At 48.6% G+C, this 20600-nt stretch overlaps 2 protein-coding genes across 2 annotated transcripts in view; one reads left to right on the top strand and one right to left on the bottom strand.

Annotated features, from left to right (window-relative positions):
* BCO1 (beta-carotene oxygenase 1) overlaps positions 1–20600 on the top strand; it is a 153747-nt gene that overhangs the window by 66075 nt on the left and 67072 nt on the right. Inside the window, exons 6-8 of the mRNA XM_078062629.1 lie at positions 8406–8484; positions 9939–10095; positions 16209–16354. The gene's annotated coding sequence lies outside the window, so the exon portion shown is untranslated. The remainder of the gene's footprint in view (positions 1–8405; positions 8485–9938; positions 10096–16208; positions 16355–20600) is intronic.
* LOC118531088 (polycystin-1-like protein 2) overlaps positions 1–20600 on the bottom strand; it is an 81845-nt gene that overhangs the window by 43302 nt on the left and 17943 nt on the right. Inside the window, exons 6-16 of the mRNA XM_078063526.1 lie at positions 18506–18735; positions 16333–16737; positions 14095–14172; positions 11654–11703; positions 9815–9932; positions 8060–8267; positions 6098–6215; positions 5277–5418; positions 4144–4320; positions 3388–3533; positions 2527–2721 (exon numbers count right to left, since the gene is read on the bottom strand). Coding sequence (XP_077919652.1) covers positions 2527–2721; positions 3388–3533; positions 4144–4320; positions 5277–5418; positions 6098–6215; positions 8060–8267; positions 9815–9932; positions 11654–11703; positions 14095–14172; positions 16333–16737; positions 18506–18735 — 1867 coding nt within the window. The remainder of the gene's footprint in view (positions 1–2526; positions 2722–3387; positions 3534–4143; positions 4321–5276; positions 5419–6097; positions 6216–8059; positions 8268–9814; positions 9933–11653; positions 11704–14094; positions 14173–16332; positions 16738–18505; positions 18736–20600) is intronic.

Raw genomic sequence — 20600 nt, 5'->3', positions numbered from 1 at the left:
TCCCTGAAACATGTCATTATGTCACCTCACATGGTAAAAGGGACCTTAGCAAAATTGTTTTTGGAGGGTTTTTTTGTTTTTGTTTTGTTTAGTTTTGTTTTATGTACGCTACCCCCAAACGTGGGGCTTGAACTCACGACCCTGAATCAAGAGTCGCATGCTCCTCCGACTGAGCCAGCCAGGTGCCCCTGTTTTGGAATTTTAATTAAGTTAAGGGTTCTGAGATGGGAGTGGATCTGGATGAACCAGGTGGGACCAATGTAACCACAGGGGTCTTTGTACGAGGGAGGTAGGATGGTCAGAGTCAAGGAAGATGTATGGATGGAGGCAGAGGTGAAGAAGAGGCTGGAGGAGGAAGGGAAAGGAAGTGAGGAGGGGAAGTTTGGGGAGGGGAGGAAGGAGGCATTGGAGGGAGGAAGAAGGAATGGGGGAAGGATCTGAAGATGCTGAGCTGCTAGCTTTGAAGACGGAGAGGAGCGTAGAGGTTTCTGGGGACCGTGCTTTCTAAGCCACAGAGCCCTAAAAAGGGGCTGGCTGGAGGCTGGCCTTGGCAGCTGCAGAGAAAAACTAAGAATATAATTCCAGGACTGTCCAGGAGAACTTTCCACATTGATGGAAGGGCCCTATCTCTGCACTGTCCACTCACCAAATGTGACTATTGAGCCCATGAAATGTGGCCACTGCAACTGGAGAACAGAATTTTAAACTTTTATTTCATTTTAATGCATTTAATTTAGATGTAAGTACCTAGATATGGCGAGTGGCAACCATTTGGCACAGCACAGATCCGAGTGAACAGTCCCCCTCTCTCGGCCTGCTCCTCACAGCTCACTCAGCCTACCTGTCTGACAGCTGCAGAGTTTGGGCAAGTCTGCTATTAGCTCAGAGGGCATCCAGGCTCTGGCTTGGATGGCGGAGAGAATGGGCCAGTATTTGAGGGACTGTCATCGGAATGTTCTGGTAGGAGAATCGTGTTTGCCTCTGCAGATCTTCCCTCCCTCGTTTGTTGCTGTCCCGGAGGCAGCTTCCACGGAGATGCCACTAGCTCCCACCTCTCTGGCCCGTGGACTCATTCAGCAGGAGATAAGAGGGCAGGAGGAAGAAGAGCTAGAAGTTACTCTCCTGGTGCCTGCCTGCCAAGTGGGTCAACTGCCTCATTCTTCAGAAGCCATTGCTGCCACCGGGCAACCCCTTCCATGCAGCTGCCCTCTCCAGATTCTGGTCACTTCAGGCTGAGCCCCAGCTTTTATCAACAGAGCCCTTCTTAAATTCTTCTCAGTCTTTCCCTTAGAGTTTTACGCCTGTCTCCTGCCAGGACCCCATTATTTCATGAGGAGACCTTGGGTCAGGCTGCATGGTCTGCGTGCTCAGAGACCACAGGACATCCAAATGGAAGTCTGCTATAGGTAATGTTCAGAGTGCATGCAACCAAGACTGAGAAACAGGGGAGAGGGGCTAACGTGAAACAAGGGCAGGGATGAGAGGCTTAGGAGGGCAGCAGGTGGATGGGGGAAGAGCCAGTCCGGGTTGGAACCCCATCTTCACCGCTGTCTTAGAAATGTGGGCCTGGGCAAACTTTTAAAATTCTCCTACACTGTTTCCTCTTCTGTAACATAGATGGGGATCTGACCATTTACTTTGAACGGTTTTCATGAGAATTACATATCCCTGAAGCTCCTGGGGCTGGCAGCGCATTGTAGGCGCTCAGTAAGTGTTAGTTATTTGTCTGTAAGTAATTACTCTGACAACCACCACTTCTTCGTACTAAGTACTTACCACATGTCCTGCACCATGCTAAGTACTTTCCTGCAAACCCTTCACGGGACCAGAGAAGAATTTATTTTCTTCTCCATGCCCAGCAGGTGTATGTGATGCTGTGTGTGTGTGTGTGTATGTGTGTGCACGTGCGTGTACCTGCACCCACACATATTCACAGAGCAGGTACCGGGAGTGGAAGTAGTCATACGCTCTGCAATAGTTGTTTATCATGTCAGGTTGTAACACATGAGATGGCCACTCTCTGGATTAAAACTGGTTGAATGTTGGTAATTTCAAATGGTTTGACCTAACCTTATGAGGAAAAATACTATTTATTATCCCCATTTTCCAGATGGGGAACTGGAGGCTTAGAGAAGTTCATTCACCAGCCTGTGACAGTACAGATGGCAAGTGACAGAGGTGGGATGACATCCAGGGTCTAACGCCAAACCATTAACTATATGAGTGAGGCCAGGCCACTTTTCTCCTCTGGCCTTGGTTTTGTCATCTTTGACAGGAAGGCCTGGAGTGATAGTCTTAAATTCCTTCCTGCCGTAGAAGCCTTTGACTCCATGAGGCAGAGCAGGGAAAGCAGGTTTCCCTCATTTTAGGTCACTTACCAAGAAAGGACCAGAGAGGGAGCTGATGTCAACAGCTCAGCAGATACCGAGGCTTCCCAGCTCTGTGAATTCCACTCCCCACCCTGAACGGCTGTGTACAGACCCCGGGGCCCCACTGGACGGCATGAAAGGGCCCCCTCTTGAGCACCTTCTGTCTGACGTCCATGTTCAGCAGCCCCCTGCAGCCCTGCTCCTGGCACTCCTGGTCCAGCATGGATGACACGGCTCTGGCCAGCTGGAAGAGCCGCTCAGGGTCCCGCTCGCCTTGCAGAGTGGCGGTGATATTCTCCAACACTGCAGCCTGGAATGCCACATTGTCAACACGGGTGTCTCCAAGTCCCACCTAATAGGGAAACCAGAAGCATGCTCAGTGCACGGAAGACCTCAGCTCACCAGTTCTTGTTCCCAAACCTGGAGCCTGAAGTCAGTCTCACAAGGCAAACCAGAGCAAGGCTGGAAGGCTTTGCACCTGGTGTGGGGTCTCTCTTGAGGCTGAGGGCAGCCAGGCCCACTTGTAGCAGGCAGCCAAAGGCCACTGAAAGCAAGCCTTGGGCCAGTTGCTGCTCTATCCTCACCGCCCTCTGTATCGAGCCCCCAATCCCTTCCTGCTCCACCTGGCCTCTCACCCTTCAAATTTACCCTGATTTTATCCAGCCTCAGCCTTGTAGCCCTGATGGCTGATTTTGGTCCTCCTTCCTCTAGACTCTGATGGCACTGGTCTATCTCATCCCTGGGACCTCCTGCTCCAAGACTCCAGGGCCCTACTCCTATTCTGGCCACTGAGATGAAGGATCTGCTAAGATAGAGACCATGTCTGTTTTGTTCACAGCTGTGTCCCCGGGGCCTGGCACATAACAGGTGCTCTGAAAATACTAGTTGAAGGAATGAATGAATCAGCGACTCACCTGGTCATGCCCTTGGCTCCCTTCAACCCAGTCACCCACTTGGTGAGGTTCAGTTGGGTCAACAAGTTTTCTCAGTAAAGAAACAAAAGGCTACCACCACCCACCTTCACCGCTGCACGGGCCTGCTGTTTGTCCCCTGCGAGATTGGAGACAGAAATGACCACTGTCAGCATGAAGTCATTGTTTACTTCTCCAAGTGGCAGATAAACTGACGGGAGGGCAGGCTCAGGGCCACAGTGTAGACAGGAACCTGGTAAATGGAAACTGAACAGTTAGGGGGGCATCTCCAGGGAGACTGGAAAGCCACCGAGGTAGAGCCTGATGACAAGGACACAAAAGCCACAGCTCATGAAGGCATGGCAGGCACTCAGGGACTCCATGCTTTCAGAGAGAAGACAGCCATCTATACTGATCCACTGGCCTCTCTAGGTAATCACATGCTGCTAGGACTTTGGAATAATTTTACTGGAATCCATAAAAAATTCAAAAAAAATTTTCTCTCTTTACAGGCTTAAAAAAAATTCAAGGTAGTAAACCAAATTACAAAAAGGAGAAGGAGGAAGAGGAAGGGGGGTGGAGGAGATCTTAAAAATTAGCTCAAAACATATCCAAGTTCATTCAAAAGTCACTTCCTGTACAAAGGCCTTCCCAGGCTGGTTGATCTGAAGAGCGTGCCCCTCCTGCAGGCATGTGGCTATGTCAGTGTGCCTGGGGCTGGGGTTAAGGTGTAGGGGGTTCTTCATTCTGCAAACCTCTCTCACACATGGAACATACTTTTTCCATCTCTCACAGAGAGGTCCCTGTTCTGGGAGAAATGGAGCCTAGCAGCTGAAGGGAGAGCAATAGCCCTGGGCCGGTACCTGACTCCAGACAGAAGCAGTACTCCAGGGGGCCCAGGGCAGAGGATGTGTTGCAGAAGATGGTGAAGCTTGTCAGAATGGTACCCTCCTCCGGGGTGATGGTGCAGATGGGCACCTCAGGGGCAGGCAGAGAGCTGATCACATAGGTGTCCTCCCCATAGGCATGCCCGGTCACTGCTGGGGAGTGAAGACAGAGGGTGCTTGAGGGGCTCTGTGGGTCACACAAAGTACCATGCTTCAGGATTGCCCTGGAAGCTTGTTAAGCATGCAGATTCCCAGGCCCATGTTCTGACCCCGAGCCTCAGACCTCTCTGGAGGTTCTGGGGTGGGGCCCAGAAATCTGCATATCTAACAGCTCCCCCTGTCGCAGGGTATCCTGGGGCCTCACATTTTAAGAGTCAGTCCTTCATCTGTAAAACAGGGCTAATATTAGTAGCTCCCTTGAAGCTTTGGTGAGGAGGAAGTCTACTGGGAAACAAAATGACTTGCTCAAGATCACCAAGCTCAGAAGGTCCATGGCCAGAATCTAGAAACAGGCTGATCCTGCCCAAGGCCTTGCTCTTTCCAGGCCTCCACCTGCACCAGCATCCCACACAGCCTGGTATTTCAAAAAGAGTATGTACCTGGAAGAGCTGGGCATAAAGAGAATTTTAACCAATTAAAAATGATTAGTGTAGACCTAATCCAGAAAGTTTGGGGCAAGTCTGGGAGTGTTCATTTTAAACTAGTACCCCAGGTTGTCCCAGTGTGGGAGGCCTATGGGCCATTTTGAGAAAAACTGAATCAAATGAATCCATCCAGAAAAGAATAATCACCCATTGTTTTTCTTTTTGAGAGTCTACATTTCCCACCGCACTGGGCTTGTTTAAAGTGAGAATCTTCCTGGCAGGACATGCAGGCTGCACCACCCCAGAATAATGTGTCTCATCCACCCTGCATAATGCAATTCAGAGGAATTGAGGAAACTGAGGCACAGAGAGTTCAAGTGCTGGTGATGGGATTAACACCAGAGCCCGCATCTGGCCCCTGACCCTGCACTGAAGTCCCACATTTCAGGCCTTCTGGGTTTGTCTTGGTTCACTTTCTGCGGCAGACGGGACCCGTGACAAGAGACTTGGGGGAGGCCTCCACACCTGTGGCTCTGATCCGGATGGCCTGGCCCCAGGTCTGCTGGAAGGAGCTGTTCAACCGCAGCATGGAGGTGTTGCTCTGAAGGAGGATTAAAGCACTCAGCCAAAATTCCTGGAATCTGCAGGCAGCCGGGAGAGGCTCAGCCTGAAAGAGAGCACCAACCAGAGCCCCTGAGGCTTCAGCCAGGCTGCTGGACCTCAGCAGGGCAGTGGCTTCTCACCCCTAGGAGGCCTTCCAGATCTGTGTCTGCTGCAAAGACACCACCTGCTTCCCCGAGTCAGCCCAAATACCCAATTTCCAACTTGGTGTAGGTGTTTATCTGAGATCAGGTTCCCTTGAAGAAGAGCCTGAGACGAGGATTCATGTGCAGGTCATTTACTGAGGGAGGGCTCTTGGGAAACCCAGAGTGGAGAGGGAAGCAGAGTAGGGCAGAGAAGTGGTTTCAGGAGGTGTCCAGTCAGCCTCAGCCTGATCCCACAGGGAGTGTGAGCTGCACCACAGAAGTTCTCTTACTCAGAGGCAGGGGAGCTGGGCCATTAGACCCCCACCTCCATTGGTTACTGGCCGGCAGTCACTCCACAGCGGCTGGGATGGGTGCATCAGCCTGGGAAGAGGGACTGGGCTGGGGCACCCGCAGCATCTGCTGTGATGTTTCCCCATTGCTTCTGCTCCCTTGCATCTGTTCTCCCTTCTGACCAATGCCCTGGTTTTTCTCTGGGAACACCACCACCCCGCCCCCTCACCCTGTGGGCTCTGGCTCAGTCCTGAGCATGTGACCCAGGGTCTGGTCAATCGAAGTGGGAGTGACTGCCAGTGTCCTCACCTTCTCCAGAGAGGTGTCCTCTAAATACCAGTTGAACATGGCCACTGAGGAGTCATCCCCCACAGTGACTCTGAGCATGGCATCTTCACTGGCGTTCGCTGGTCTGCAGTTCTCACAGCTGAGAGGGAGACAGAAAGGAGTGCGGAAGCTCGCTCAGGCCTCGTGGCCTGGTCTTTTGTCTGGTTCTTCTCAGGTCCTTTGCAAAGGTGGCAGAGGGCCTTTCTTCGAGTGAAAGATGGAATAAAAGCAACCCATGCCCCAACCAAAACCAGGACATAGTGTTGGTCATGGAGATGGAGTGATTTGTGCCTGACCGAATTCCCACTTCATTCCCGATGAAAGACAATGGTTTGGAAAGTGCATGAAGCCCAGGGTCCTCGGATCCTGTCCCTGCCTTGTAAGAATGGTCACCTTGCATAAGTCACTTAAACTCTCTGAGCCTCATTTTCCCCTGCAAAGTGGGGGGGATAAGAGCAGACAATATTTTCATGAGTCCTTCTGGCTCTAACAGTAATAAAGGAATGCTATGGTTTTATTGCCTGCATGCCACAGGTTATAAATAATTTGCGTCATTATTTGCTTATCCAGTGCTTACCACAACCCTAGGAGCAACATATTAGAACCCCTATCACAGATAAGCAAACCAGGCTCAGGGAGCCAATGTGATTCGTACCAGGTGACACGACTCCTGAGTGGGAGAAGGGAACATGCACCAGCACATCTACATTCAGATCCTGGGTCTTCTCTCTAGCATCCCACTCCCTCCCTAGAGCCAGTGAGAGATCACTCTGGTACCTGCCGTGTGTCTAGCCCATCCGCAGGACCTTTCAGTTTTAAGTCCTTAGCAGCTCTCAATCTCCCCACTTCTGTCTTCATGTCTGTCCTAGCACAGGTGTACCAGACATTCTCCAACAACTCTTTGTGGCTCTGGGCACTAGGAGACTAAACTCCATAGACTGGGTCACCTGAGTTCCTGTGCCCTCTGGCTTCTGGTTGGGCCCAGCAATGGGAGGCATTGGCTGGGGAATCAGAGGGTGAGGGAGGGAGGTGGGTATTTATTCACCACTGTCCCTGCTCCTTAGCAGGTGGGCAGCAGTTGGCAGTGACTGTGTTCCTCTAACCAAGACCACAGCTCCCGGGGGGTTCCAGCAACGCCATCCCCGACTCCTTCCTTCTGCAGTCCTAAGAAGAAGAGTGGCTTCCTCCTATTGTAGTCCTGCACTGTCATCCCTTTGTTTGCCCACATCTGTAAATAGGCCCTTTGTCCAACTCTCATCAATTCCCAGTTTGAGGGAGACATCTACTTCTTGCTGGGACCCAGTTGATAGACCAGGCTACCTTGAACTTTCACCTTGACTCCTGCAAGAACTCAAGCAATCTCCTGGAGTCCCGTCTTGCCCTCCTCCAACCTGCTCTCCACCCTGCTACCACAGCATTTTGAAGTAAGACATAATCATGTCCCCAGCCTGCTTGCAACTCTTGGGTGACTTTCCAGAACTCTTCAAATCATGTCTGTGACATAACCCACAAGGTTCCACCAGAGCCAGGCCCCGCCTTTTCTCCCAGTTTCTTCTTGCCCCTCTCTCTCCTTCCATACTTGAGCCACACCAGTCTCCTTCACTTCCAGCTTATTCTATGCTCCCCGCCTTTGCCATCCAGTTTCCTCTCCAGCCCCCTTTTCCTGACAAGCTGGTTCCTCTTCCTTCTTCACATCTCTCCTGAGGGAAGCCTTCCCTGGTCCCGAGTCTGGGAACTTGTCATCGGGGTGCACTATCTCCCTGCATTCGTTGGGGCAAATAATTGCTGACCACCAGGGAGCACTCCCCGTGAGAACTGTGACCGGGGCTCTTGGACCACCCCTGTAAGACCTGCCCCTACGTCAGTGCCAGCCGGAGCTGGCTCTTCAGTAAACGGTGGCTGAAGGGATGGCAACACCATAGGAGTTTGCTCTCTTGCCCCCACCTGACTCGAGGCCTGAGTTCCAGGGGGGCAGACACATAGAGGCACTGCTCCTCCCGGTTCTCCAGCTCCCTGCCTCTCCAGGTGGCCAGGCGCAGGGTGATGGCGGAGTTGGGCGGTGGCAGGCAGGACGGAGGAAGCACCAGCTCCCTTTGGTCTGTGCAGAGCAGCTGCCTCTCAACACAGTAGCTCCACTGGGCCCAGCAACGTCCTGAGAGAGGGAGGCAAGCGCTGTTATACATCCAGGGACCCTTCTGGTTTGGGATTTTTAGAAGAAAAAAGTCATATATTGATAAGAAAAGCAGCTCCAAAGAGAGAGTTTGGTTTTTAAAAACACTCTCACTTGCAGGGTGCAGGAATGGTGCTGCGGAAGGATGCTTCTAGGGAAATGAGCGGCGCTTCACCCTGACTCCAAGCAGACCTGCAAGGTATGTCAGCTTCTTTTGTTTGCACCAGCCACTTGCACTGATGAATGAACGGGCAGGCATATAACAGGAGAGAGGCCAGGAGGATAGACCGCTGTGCTTGGGAGAGCATCCAGGGCAGTTTCTTATCCCTGGTGCAACTCTCACTCCACTTGGAAGCGATTGTCCTCAGCTGTATGTCCCTGTGGGTACACTGGGGCCCTGGGGGCTGTATCTCCATCTGAGAGGCTGCATGTCATCTCTAGCTTTATGATACCAGCTTGGTAAGTCCCTGTATCCTTTGCCCTTCATCTCTGTTGATCGATGTTTATCCATCAATCACCTTGCTTCCTCCGCCCCCCAGTATAGTAGTCATTCACAGGACGTGATCTAGGGTTGGGCCATCAGCTCAACCACCCAAACTGTATACGTGCATCCTTTATGAATTCTGATAATGAGAATTAACATCCAAAAGGATGTCCTGAGCACTTACCAATGGATATTGAAAGGCTTCAAATTTTCCATGACTTTTGACCCAGCTCTTCCATTTCTTGAAATTTATTTATTTTCTCCAAACTTATTTATGAAAGTTACCACAGAGGCAAATAAAGATAGAACTACAAGGATGTTCATTACAACATTGTTTATAAGGGCAAATAATTCAAAACAACCTAAATGTCCAAAAATAGGACACCAGTAAATAAACGATCATACATCAACTAAACAGGCTATTATGTACTTATTATGAAATTAAGATGGAGAAGATATCATGGCATTAAAATATGCAGGATATATTGTTCAAAGAAAAAATAGCTAATAAAAATAATATGTACAGTAGGGATGGCATTCATTTCCAAAAGAATGTCTGCCTAGCTAGGATATATCCCTACAGAAAGGAGGACAACCGTTTCTAAATAATGGGTACTGGTGCTACTCTCTTGGTTTGTCTGAAAATGCCTCCTCACTTCTAGACTCTCTTCCCAGTGACATATGAAGCACAGGGAAGTGAAAGGAGGGATCCACCCAGCAGGGAGGAGTTGTTTTTATTTTATCACTGAAGTTGTTTGTGGTGAAAATAAAGCAGATTGACTTTTAGGATCAATTACTGTTCTCAGATTCTTTACAGATAATGCATCTCCTTGTTGCCTGCCTTCAGGGCTACCTCCGCCTTGATTTGCCATTGCTTCCCCCCACCCTCCCATTTCCATGGAATTCTCAATCTCTGGCACATGCAAGGTGCACAAAATGGCAGGCATAAGTAATGCCTGTGTGAAGGTTAAAAAACAGCAAACCTGACCTCTATCCATTACTTTGTGGTGAGCTAGGATAGTTCCAGAGCTCTGCAGCCACCTACCACATGACCACTGGAAGCGTAAATCCTTGTCACTGTCTGGCCAGCCCAGAGTCACAGTCGTGAAAGGATCCACATACTGACCAGGTTCCACGTACACCTGCACATTCCCTTTCTCTCTCTGCAGAAAAAGCAACTAGTTGGTGAGATGCCCCTCCACCTCCACTTGGTACCCCACCTCCCACCCACAGCAATCTGTGCCAAGGGTAGCCACAGCATAGGACGTAGAATGGAAACAGACCCTGTATGATCCACCTGGCTGCCCTCTGGGGATGAATCACAGGGTAAGTAACTTTAGTCTGAATGTGGGCTCAGTGCTAAGGGTCCACCATGCATCCAACTGTTAACAGGGCCCTGCTCTGGGACAGGGCCCATGCTTGATGCCCAGAGATATGGGAATAGAGACCTGGGCCTTGCCCTTAAGTTTGGCAGGGAATACGGACAAGAAAACAGGCCATTAAAACACAGAGTGCTAACTGCTACAGAGATAGGGGCCCAGAGGATTATGAGAATGTGTAAAAGGGAAGCAGTAGATTGAGAACATCTGCTCCTATGAAGGTTTGATAGCATTCGATTCCTGGGTTGCTGTGGATTAAATGAGAGAAGCTACTGACATGCTTTCTATTGTGTCTGGTGCAGAGGAAGGCACAGAGCTGTGACCTCTGCAAAGCGGATAGCTGGTGTCAGGGCAAGCTTCCCCAGAGGACAGGACCACAGAGTTACTGTGAAGGAGTGAGCCTGTGGGTTCTAGGAGGAGAGATCGGCAGTTATAAGGTGTGCTCCTGGAGTAAGTTCTGGTAGGACCTAATAAACGGCTAGGCCTAGAGGGCTTAGCCTGGTGTAACAGGAGGCTACATGGCAGAACTCAACCCCTAGTGGTCTCCCATGGCCTGAGAATAAAACCCAAACCCCTGTCTTGGTACCCAAGACCTCATGTGATCTGGTCTTTGTCCATCTCTCTATAATCTCCTACATACTGCCCCCACCATAGGCCTAAGGCTAACTTTTAGCCCCAGGGCCTTCATATCTGTGAAGCTCTTATTCTGCTTTCCAGCATGACTGACTGTCTTATCTTCAGGTTCCCACTCGAATGTCACCTGAATGTCACCTTCCAAGAGGCCTCATCTGATCACATTTGCTAGGCCACCCTGTTTGGCTGCTGTCACTGTACCCTGTTGCTTCTAGTTAGACATTTATCACAAGTCCTAACGAGATGCTAATTTGTTTGGTAGTTTCACCCACTAGGCTCCAGGAAGGCAGGGACCACAGCTGTTTATTCACCTTTGTATCCCTAGTCCCTAACACCAAGCCTTGGGCATTGTAGATGCACAGTCTTTGTTACTGAACAAGTGCATGCATGGGCAATGTCAACAGCAAGGAGCTGAGGACTCAGTCTTGCTGTAAAAACAAAGGAACCTGGGCCTGTTTTCTAAGTTAAGCATTAACAGCTATAAATTTCCCTCTGAACACTGCTTTAGCTGCATCCCACAAATTTGGATAGGTTGTACTATCATCACTCAGAAATATTTTTAAATTTTCCTTGTGAATTTTTTCTTTCAACTGTTGATTTTTTTTCAAGTGTGCTGTTTAATTTCCAAGATGTCTAAAAGGTATATACATATCCCAGATATCTTATTACTGATTTGTAATATAACACTGTTCTGGTTGGAGAACATGCTTGGTTTGATTTCATTCCTTCTGGATCTCTTTTCTAATGGAAGAAACCTCTGTGCTTCCTAGTATTCTGGCTATTAGCACCAATAAACCCAAAATCAAAACTAAAGCAGAGTGCTTAGACATTTTTTTCTTGTGAGGTTAAGTGTTTAAAAAACAAATACTCACATTCTTTTCCTTGGCATTTGTTCCAGATGGTTCTTGCAGACTGGAAGGAGCTATAAACACAATGGGAACAGGCGTCAGACTTTGGTAGTGTTTATAAGGTTGCCAAAGGGCAGAGTCACAGGTATGCTCAAGATGCCCTAGGGGATCCACCTGTCTTGGAAATGGGTTAGGGAAATTTAGCAAACGTTCAGACCATAGAAATGGGTAAAAACCCAAACCATCATGTCCACCATTGGACTAAAGACACCTCTTTTGCTGTTAAGAAAGAGGCAGGCAGTTGCCAATGCAGATAACACACAAGATTTGGAGACAGACATGTGGCTGTACGCTGTTAATGTTTAATTACCAGTTGAGGGAGGGAGTGGGGAACTCTGATTTGTAGTGTTTGCTACTTTCTGTGGCGTCAGTATTCCCACTAAGGAAGATTTCAAGCTACCAAGCTGACCTCAGTGAATGTAGAGCAAGAGATGGACAGAACGAGCTCTGACAAGCTGCTAGGAGCCAGCCTCAGCACACCATGGTGCATTTCTGGGTCCTTCTATTGGCCTCTTATTGGCTATGTGAACCTTGGAAGGTTAATTATTCTTTCTGAGTCTTAGGTGAGGAACCCATTATAGAAAGGCAATCCCCATTTCTCAAGGCTCCAGGAGGGCTGAATGCTGTGCTTCTGTACCATTGCTTTGTAATCTATATATATATCTGTAAAGAGTATTAGTATATAAAGTTAAAAAAATGGAAAATGTACATGCAATGGATATGCTCTGAAAATACTGACCTGTGAATATGTTAATGTCTAGTTAAAGTGTAGTAATTAAGATAGGAATGTGTTTTATCTGCACTGGCAGATCCATGTGAGTCTCTAGGCCCCAGTGACCTCGTTATTTTAAGATCAGGGTACCACCAATCTTTAAAAAATTCTATCCCAATGAATTCTCATTCAAAGAACTGTAACTTTGGAGGTCTATAAAATCATACAAAGCAAAGCTAAGATGCCAGACATAGAGGCCCTTCTTAATCTTAAGAAGGAAGATGGTCCAGTAACCCTGAATGAAGAAATCAAGAGAAATAGTTGCTGCCTCTGATCCTGCCATGAATTAGCTAAGTGACTTCTGGAAAGTCATTTAAGCTCTCTGGGCCTCAAATTCCATATGTGGAAAAGGAGGGCTGTGGACAGTAGGAGGACATCTGATGGTTTTTTCCCCCCATCCCGGCATCCGGGTCCCCTTCTTTTGGTAAGAGCACTTACAGTTAACATTTTCCCTGAGGAACCATCCCTCCCCCACTCTCAGTCCTTGGTTTGGGTGAAGCTGACCCTGCATCATGTTCCAGGTGGACATGTGATTCTGGTCTGCCCAAACTGAATACCACTTTCCGCTGGCCTCAGCACTGGGTCCTAGAGGGAACATGAACCAAGCTTGGACCAGTAGAGGCAACCTCAAGACTTCTGGAAATATCCACAAAGAGGCGCTCCTTCTCTAGGGTTAAAGATTGAGGCCTGGGGCCATCCTGCTACTGCTTGGGAAGAGGGAATCAGAATGAAGCCTAAGTAGAACCAAGAGATGGGGAGAGATAGACTTCTGATGACACTGAGTGATTGGATCCAGCTGTGCCTAAACCCTGGACTTTTCCTTTTCTGAGTTGATAGAATTTCCCTTTGACTTGAGCCAGTTTCAACTGCTTTTCTGTCCCTTGCTACTCAAAGAGTCCTGGCAAACACATTTGCGATGAACTTTCAGCTCTGTGACTGCTACTGTTGGTTGCCTACCCCGCAGCCAGTACTCCACCCTTCTTCCTGGTTGCCAGAATCCACCTTCTCCCACAAAGCTGGAGGTGCTGGATACCTGCTTCCTAGCATCCCTTACAGCTGGGGTACATGACCCCAGCTGATGATATCTGAGGGGAAGATTGCTGGGGACGAGGGGAAAAACATCCCCCCTAGTAACAAGAGCTACAGAGAGGGAAGTGGGGTTGTGCAGCTGCTGGATAATGCTGGGCTGATATGTGATGTCTGGAACTGCAGCAGCTGTGTTGATGAGACGGAAGCCTAAGGACAAAGCAGAAGCTCTGAGGATGGCAGAACAGGACAACAGAGTGAGCCTGGGTCCTTGCTGCTGACACTGAGCCACTGAACCAACCGTGGAACTACTTACCTCCTAACTTCTTAGTATGTGGGATAATAAAGCCTTGAACCTAAAGCCACCTTGGTTGGGCTTTGTGTTGCTTGGAGCTTAAAGCAACATAATGAATACAAACTCAGATGTTTTAGAATTCTGTAACAATGGTTGAATGTGTTACTGCATATATCACTGCCCCTTAACATCTGTAGAGCAAGGTAAGTATTCAGAGGTTTGTTTTGAAGAGTTCCTCACTGGATTCCAAGCAAGTACAATGCCCCAGACTCCTGGTCACGAGTTCCATACCCCCTTGCAGAAATTCCTTGCCTGTGACAGTGATGCTTCCGACTTCCAAACTTAAGTTTGAGAAGGCATTCCTCACCGTCACAGTGACCAGAAAGGTGCCTGCAATGCAGAGTAGAGAATTATGGGTGTTGCAATAAATTGTTTAACTTATGCTGAGACAGCTCTCCCAGCATGTGCTTCTCAGGTCCACTGACAGCAGCATTTGAATCTTTCATCCTCTGAGCATTTAATGAGCCCCTCTTGTATACCAGGCATGGTGCAAGGCTCTGGGGACACAGAGATGAATGAAATGTGGTCTTTATCTTCAAGGTCCTTATAGTCTAGTAGACGTGCAGGAGACCAAGTGCCAAACCATGGCAGAAATTGGCATGGGGGCATTGTGGACACAGAGCAGGGGGTCACTTCATCGATCATGGTTCATGGCGAGGCTAAAGCTAAAGTTCCAAGGATGAGTAGTGCTCATTAGTCAGATTAGAGAGGAGATTCCAGCAGAAGGAAAGATATGACAGGACTTTTAAAAGACTGAGGGGTAGAAAAGGGAGAGAAGGATTTGTAAGACTTACTTGGGGTAATTGTGTATCCCTCTCCTCCTCCCTCATGGGGAAGGGTGGTGGGTGCTACCTTCTCAAGTCTAGAGGGAAACTCATCAGAGGGGACCCTTGGAAAGGTGGATATGTGCTCTTTGCAGTTGAGTACCCCCATGGAAGGGTTCCTTACTTATGCCCTTGAAGGATGGTCTATGACAGGGGGTGGAGTGAGAGGGAGAGAGGGAGGGAGGAAAGGTCTGTATTCCTGCCTTTGGAAACACCTGCAGTCGCTGGTAGCAGGCCAAGGAAAAGGTGAGAATTTTCTACAGACCAGGTGTTTGTCTTGGGGAGAGGGCTTGCTGGAAAGGGTGGCAACAATGAGAACAAGGAGTGACCTTGTTGGTGATCCAGAAGAAGCAGCAGCTGGGCAGATGTGGCCAGCTGAGGGAGAGGCATCACGCCCGTTCTGGGAGCTGAGAGACACAGCAGGGGCCTCAAAAGCCCATAGAAGCTCCCCCAAGAGGTAGCTGCAAACATCTGCTGGGCCCTGAAAGCAAGGACTGGGCCAGCGCCACGAAGTGAGGGCCTTCCTGTCCTATCTGGTTCTGTCTCCTTCCTCCTCACCTCCTTCATCCCTAGAGTCATCCAAATCTGTTTTTCTTGTGGGGAGAAGACTACTTATCATCTAAGAGTGAGCTAAAACCTCACAGGGCCTGCAGAGATTTTATCTATCATTCCCTGCCAGGCAACTTTTATAGAAGACAAAAATTAATTTGCATTTGAATTATAGCCTATATATTGTGCTTATTTTCCATTGTCATTTCATTTCATTCTGGATTCTCTGTTTCAAGCTGGACCTCTGATACCTGGCGAAGTTCCAGTGTTTTTCTTCTCAAATCTGTCATTTAACCTGCTATTTCTTTTGCCAGCTCTGCGGCTGAGGGCATGGTAGACCCACACCTGTATAGTGTTCCCCTCTTTATTACATACCTCTGAGACCCAGGGCCAGGGACCCCAGGGTACAGGGTTCTGGTGGGCTGGAGACTCTGTGACCCTCATCACATTCCTGCCTGCTGACCTCACTGCACTGCCCTGAAGGACTCTCTGTTCTCTCCAGATTAAATGCAAATGTCGGCTGCGGTCACCTCCCCTGGTGGTGCCAGCCAGTCTGTCACCCTATCTCTGTTCCAGCCCCCATCATGACTCTTCCTCTCTTCTCCCTCCCTCTCCCACCTTTGTTTTTACCTCTCTCTCTCCCCCAAGGGCATGGACTGGTTTCCTGAACCACACTCACCTCTAGAAATGATGGAAAAATTGGAATACACCAGTTCTCCTTCAGTGGTTCTCAGTGGGGGAGATTTTGCTGTCCAGGGGACAGTTGGCAATGTCTGGAGGCATTTCTGGTTGTCATGACTTAGGGGCCTGGTGCTACTGGCATCTAGTGGATAGAAGCCAGGGATGCCGCTAAACATCCTACAATGTGCAAGACGGTCCCCACAACAAAGTATGATCCATTCCCAAATGTCAGAAGTGCCAGAATTGAGAACCCCTGTGACTCTGAGCTCTATGAGGGCAGATAATATGTCTCTTCCTTATTTTGTGACCTAGGCTGGATGCTGTGAACCAGGTTTGTGACCAGGACACACCAAAACTGGCTGGCGGGATGCCGGATCCCCAAGCTGGGAAGGAAAGAGGAGGGAAGTTTGGGAGGTGGCCCACCAACCCCAAGTACCTTCAAGAGGAACTGCCACATGGTAAATCCCAAATGGCCCTTCGAGGCTTTCTTCTTGTTGGGTGAAGGTTGCATTGAGTCCTGCCACTTCAAAGGTCAGCCCCTCTGGGATGCCATGAGCCACTGAGATGTTGACCAGTAGGTCTTCTCCAAGCTCCAAGTGGTCAGAACCCCAGGAGGCCTGTAGCCCTGACAGAGGCTCCATGAAGTGGACTGTGATGTTCTTAGAGGGTGCAGAGGTGGTGGTGTTGCTGGTGGCTCGGATCTCCAGGTGGTGCATCCCGGGGCCCATCCTCTGCTGAGCTGCTCTGTCCAGGGTCAGATTGTAGGGTAGCAGACCCCTCGGTGTGGTGAACTCAGCCAGGGTTATGTTACCCAACAGTGCAGTGTAAGTCACCCCAGTTCCTATGTGGGGTAAGAAATATTTAAGAATGTTGGCAACAACCACGCTGTAGATTGTACCAAGTTAGTTAAGACTCAAGCTCTGAGGTCAGATTCTGGATATAGCTAGGGGCTATATGGTACAGCCATAAAGACATATGGAAGGATAAGTCCCAACCCCAAGTATTAACTGTGATTATCTCTGAGTGATGGATACATGAATGATTTTTCTTTTTGGGTCCTCTCTGCTCATCTGCACATTCTAATTTATACTATACATGTGTTACCCATAAACTTAAAGGTTTGTAATAAAGATTTGAGAACATTTTGTTGACAGGTTTGGCCTTGGAGGGAGGAAGGCTAACAAGGGAGCATCTCCCGAGGCATGGCTGATTTTTATGCGTGACAATTAGCCTCCAGTCTTGTTCTAGGCAGGAGCAGGTGAAGCTGTTTCCTTCCACCTCCATGGCAGACTGCCTGGAACCCTGCTCTACAGGAGTACTCAGCCTGTCCACATAGCGCTGGCTATCCTAAATGGATGCTGAATACTGTGGTTGACTCTTAAAATCTGATTTAAACCACCAAATTAGGATTCTTTCCAATAGAAACCAAGCGAGTATATTTCTTGTTTGAGTGATGATGATGCAGCTGATGCTGCCGAGAGTAATGTTAGCCCTCTGACTTTTATGTTTACTGCTCCCTCTCCCCACACTTGGCGAAGAGTAGGCACTCAATTATATTTGTAGAATGAAAAAATAAATGAAGGATTATTTTAGGTTTCCCAGTGCACATAGCAGCCATCTTCAACCAACAAGCACACCGGAACAGAGAGGAGCCCCGAGTACCATGTTTAAGGACCCACGGTGGCTCCGTTAAGTCACTGCTGAGTGAAGCTCCAGGAGCTGCGAGGTCGGACTGAGTCATGTCCTCCCCTCTGCAGCTCTGCAGCACACGGTTTACCTCAACAGGCTTCTGTCCAGATCTCAAATTGGACCTGTGCCTGCAGGAAAGATGCTGCCTTTGGTGAGGATGGGTCATAGTTGGTAGGGTCTCTATTGAGAAAAGGGATGATATTCAGAGTATTCAACAACTGAAACTGTGTGGGTCCCTCCTGACCAAATAGGATGGATGTTCTGATAAATCAGAATGGACACTGTGACCAAGCAGAATAGATGCTTTGACCGATCAGAAGGGATACCTTGCCTAATCAAAATGGACATGATGACCAATAAGAATGGCCTCTGTGATCAATCAGAAAAGAAACTGGCCAATCAGAGCAGACACCAGCCATAGCAGCTGCTGTGGGTGTAGCAGTATATGTCACTGAATAGCAGTCCTGATTGGGGGCAGCATCATTGTGCCAAGCTGGTCAGTGCTGGCCATGCTGAGATGACCTCTGGCCCAGCTGGTAGCTCTCCCAGTCCTATTCAAGTTCCCCCAACAAGGAGTGACTTGGAAATTCAGTTCTTCTGATGAGACCGTGTGCATGCAAAAAAGGACATTCGGAAGGCTGAGAGCTTCACTAGCTTACTGGGCTTGTGACTTTGAGCCAATTTCTGAACTTTCCCTGCATTTCTTCATATGTAAAATGGAGATAATAGTAGTACATACTGGGTGGGCTAGTACATGTAAAGCACTTAGACCAGTTCCGGGCACATACTAGGTGCTATTGAGCTAAAAAACTGACTCAATATATGAGTGCTGTTAGTATTCACTAAAGCCTGGGAGTTGGGTGGATAGATTTGGGGAAAAATCAAGGTTGCCTTGACCTTGACCATTTCTGTAGACTCACCTCCATCAAGTACCACCTGAATCCACAACGGGTCCCCAAAGACAGCGCGGCAGAGAGGGCTGGCTCCTGACTTGGATAGGCTGGAGCACCCGGTCACATGGAGCCTCTCCATCTTGTCTCGGATGGTGACGTGCTTCTGAGCCATCACGTGCCACTCAGTGGTTGTGCACTCGGCAAACACAGTGAATTCCCCAGGGGCTCTGAACTGGTGGGTCACATTGCTGGATGAACTGCAGGCAATAGTCGGTGTTAGCAGTGTTGCGGACACACAAACACATGCATTCACACATGTGTGCACACATGCACTCACCCACCTCATGCTCCCCTGTTCTGCAAAGACAAACAGATGAAGAAAGAGACGCTACACAACCAAGCTGTTGGTGTTCATGAAGGTTACATTGAGATGTCGGGAACAGGTGGGAGTGGAAGAAAGAGCAGTGACCAGCCAGGGAGTTGAATATTTGGTTACAAGTCCTTTTTCTGCTATTTATTCTTTCTGTCATTCACATAAATCCCCTCTCTGGGTCTTCTTGCTTCATCTGTAAAATACTATGCCCCAGCCTACCCTTCTGAGCCGTATTTTCCCCATGTGTAAAATGGGATCGTATTCCAAATGTATCAGAATTATGGGTATGTTTTGCTTCTCATTTTCCCAAGGGAACTAGTTAAAAATCTCTAACATGGCCTGTAAAGACCCACATGACCTGCCTTCCTGACCTCACCCCCATCTCCTGCCACACCCCTCTAACTCTATGTCCACTCACACCTCTTCTCAGTTCCTGGAATGTGCCACCTCCTGTCTGCCTCAAGGCCTGCAGGTGTGCTATTCTTTGCTGGGAAGGCTCTTACCCATCTCTGCTCACACTCATGCTGCTCCTTCCATTCTCAGCTTAAACATCACCACCTCAAGGAAGCCTTCCTTAGGTCCCTAAAAAGGAAATGCTGTAGCTTCTTCTGATTCTTCTCTGCTAGGTCGTCAACACAGTGTCTTGTCTAATTCTCGGTTATAAACCTGGAACCTAGCACAGCGCCCAGCACAGAGTGGATGCTGAGAAATATTTGACAAATGAACATATTTGTGAAAAAGCTTGGAAAACAGTAACCTGACTTTTCGTGCTGGCCACCACGGTGTAAGCCTACCACAGCCTATTTCTTCCATTGATTACAATGAAAAACCTGGGCAGATTTCAAAAAAACTTCCTGAGGATTCTGAAAAGTAAACAACAGCAGTTGGGGAAGAAAGTGAAAACTTTAAGAATTATCCATAAAGATGGCATTTTCCTGTTTTGTCTTTCTTTTAAACCTCCTTTATCTCTTGGCTTTGTCCTTAGGGTAGCCTGAGTCATGAAACTGTGCAATGAATGAAGAAAACAAAAACCCCAAGAGAAATCCCCTCTGTTTAGCCAGAGAACCAGGAAAAGGGACCCAGTGAGCTCAAGAACACAGGGAAAATATCTGTTTTTGTTTTGTGTTCTCTCTCTTTTTTTTTCTCTCTTGGCCCTGACCCAGGCTGTCCTCCCTCAGAGCTGTATTGACTGCGTAGGGTGATGCAAACACCAAATCCCCAAGAGAAAACCCATCTTTCTAGCCAGAGGAGCAATGAAGAAAGACCTGTGGGAGCTGGAGATTGTGGGGGAAACCCTGAAAAGGAGAGATGTGGAGAGGTGGATCCCCCACTTCCGTGAACAGCCCAGCACAAACCATGACCTCCCCCACAGATTATACTGTAAAACAGACCCAAAGACACACAGCCAAGGCTTTGTTGAAGTCAAACTACAACATAAATACCACCCTGATGGCACATGAGTGGGGCAGACCCAAACAGCTTTGGAAACTGAATGGACATGGGAACCATTGCTCACAGAAGGCAAGTCATAAAACGTGGTCTGAATCTAACCGGGTGGTGGGGGGGGTGGGGTTGCCTGCTAAAAGAAAACAAACAAAAATCCATTTTCCAGAGGATTTTAACAGGATCCAGAGTCTCAGAACCTACTATCAAAATGTCCAGAATACAATCCAAAATTGCTTGATATACAAAGAATGAGGAAAATTTGATCCAATCTCAAGGGAAAACATAATAGATGTCAGCCTGTAG

The sequence above is a fragment of the Halichoerus grypus genome, chromosome 15 (genome assembly GCF_964656455.1).
Source record: "Halichoerus grypus chromosome 15, mHalGry1.hap1.1, whole genome shotgun sequence".
NCBI classification, from domain to species: domain Eukaryota; kingdom Metazoa; phylum Chordata; class Mammalia; order Carnivora; family Phocidae; genus Halichoerus; species Halichoerus grypus.
The sequence above is the reverse complement of the archived record's forward strand: the minus strand, read 5'-3'. Positions and strand labels throughout refer to the sequence as shown.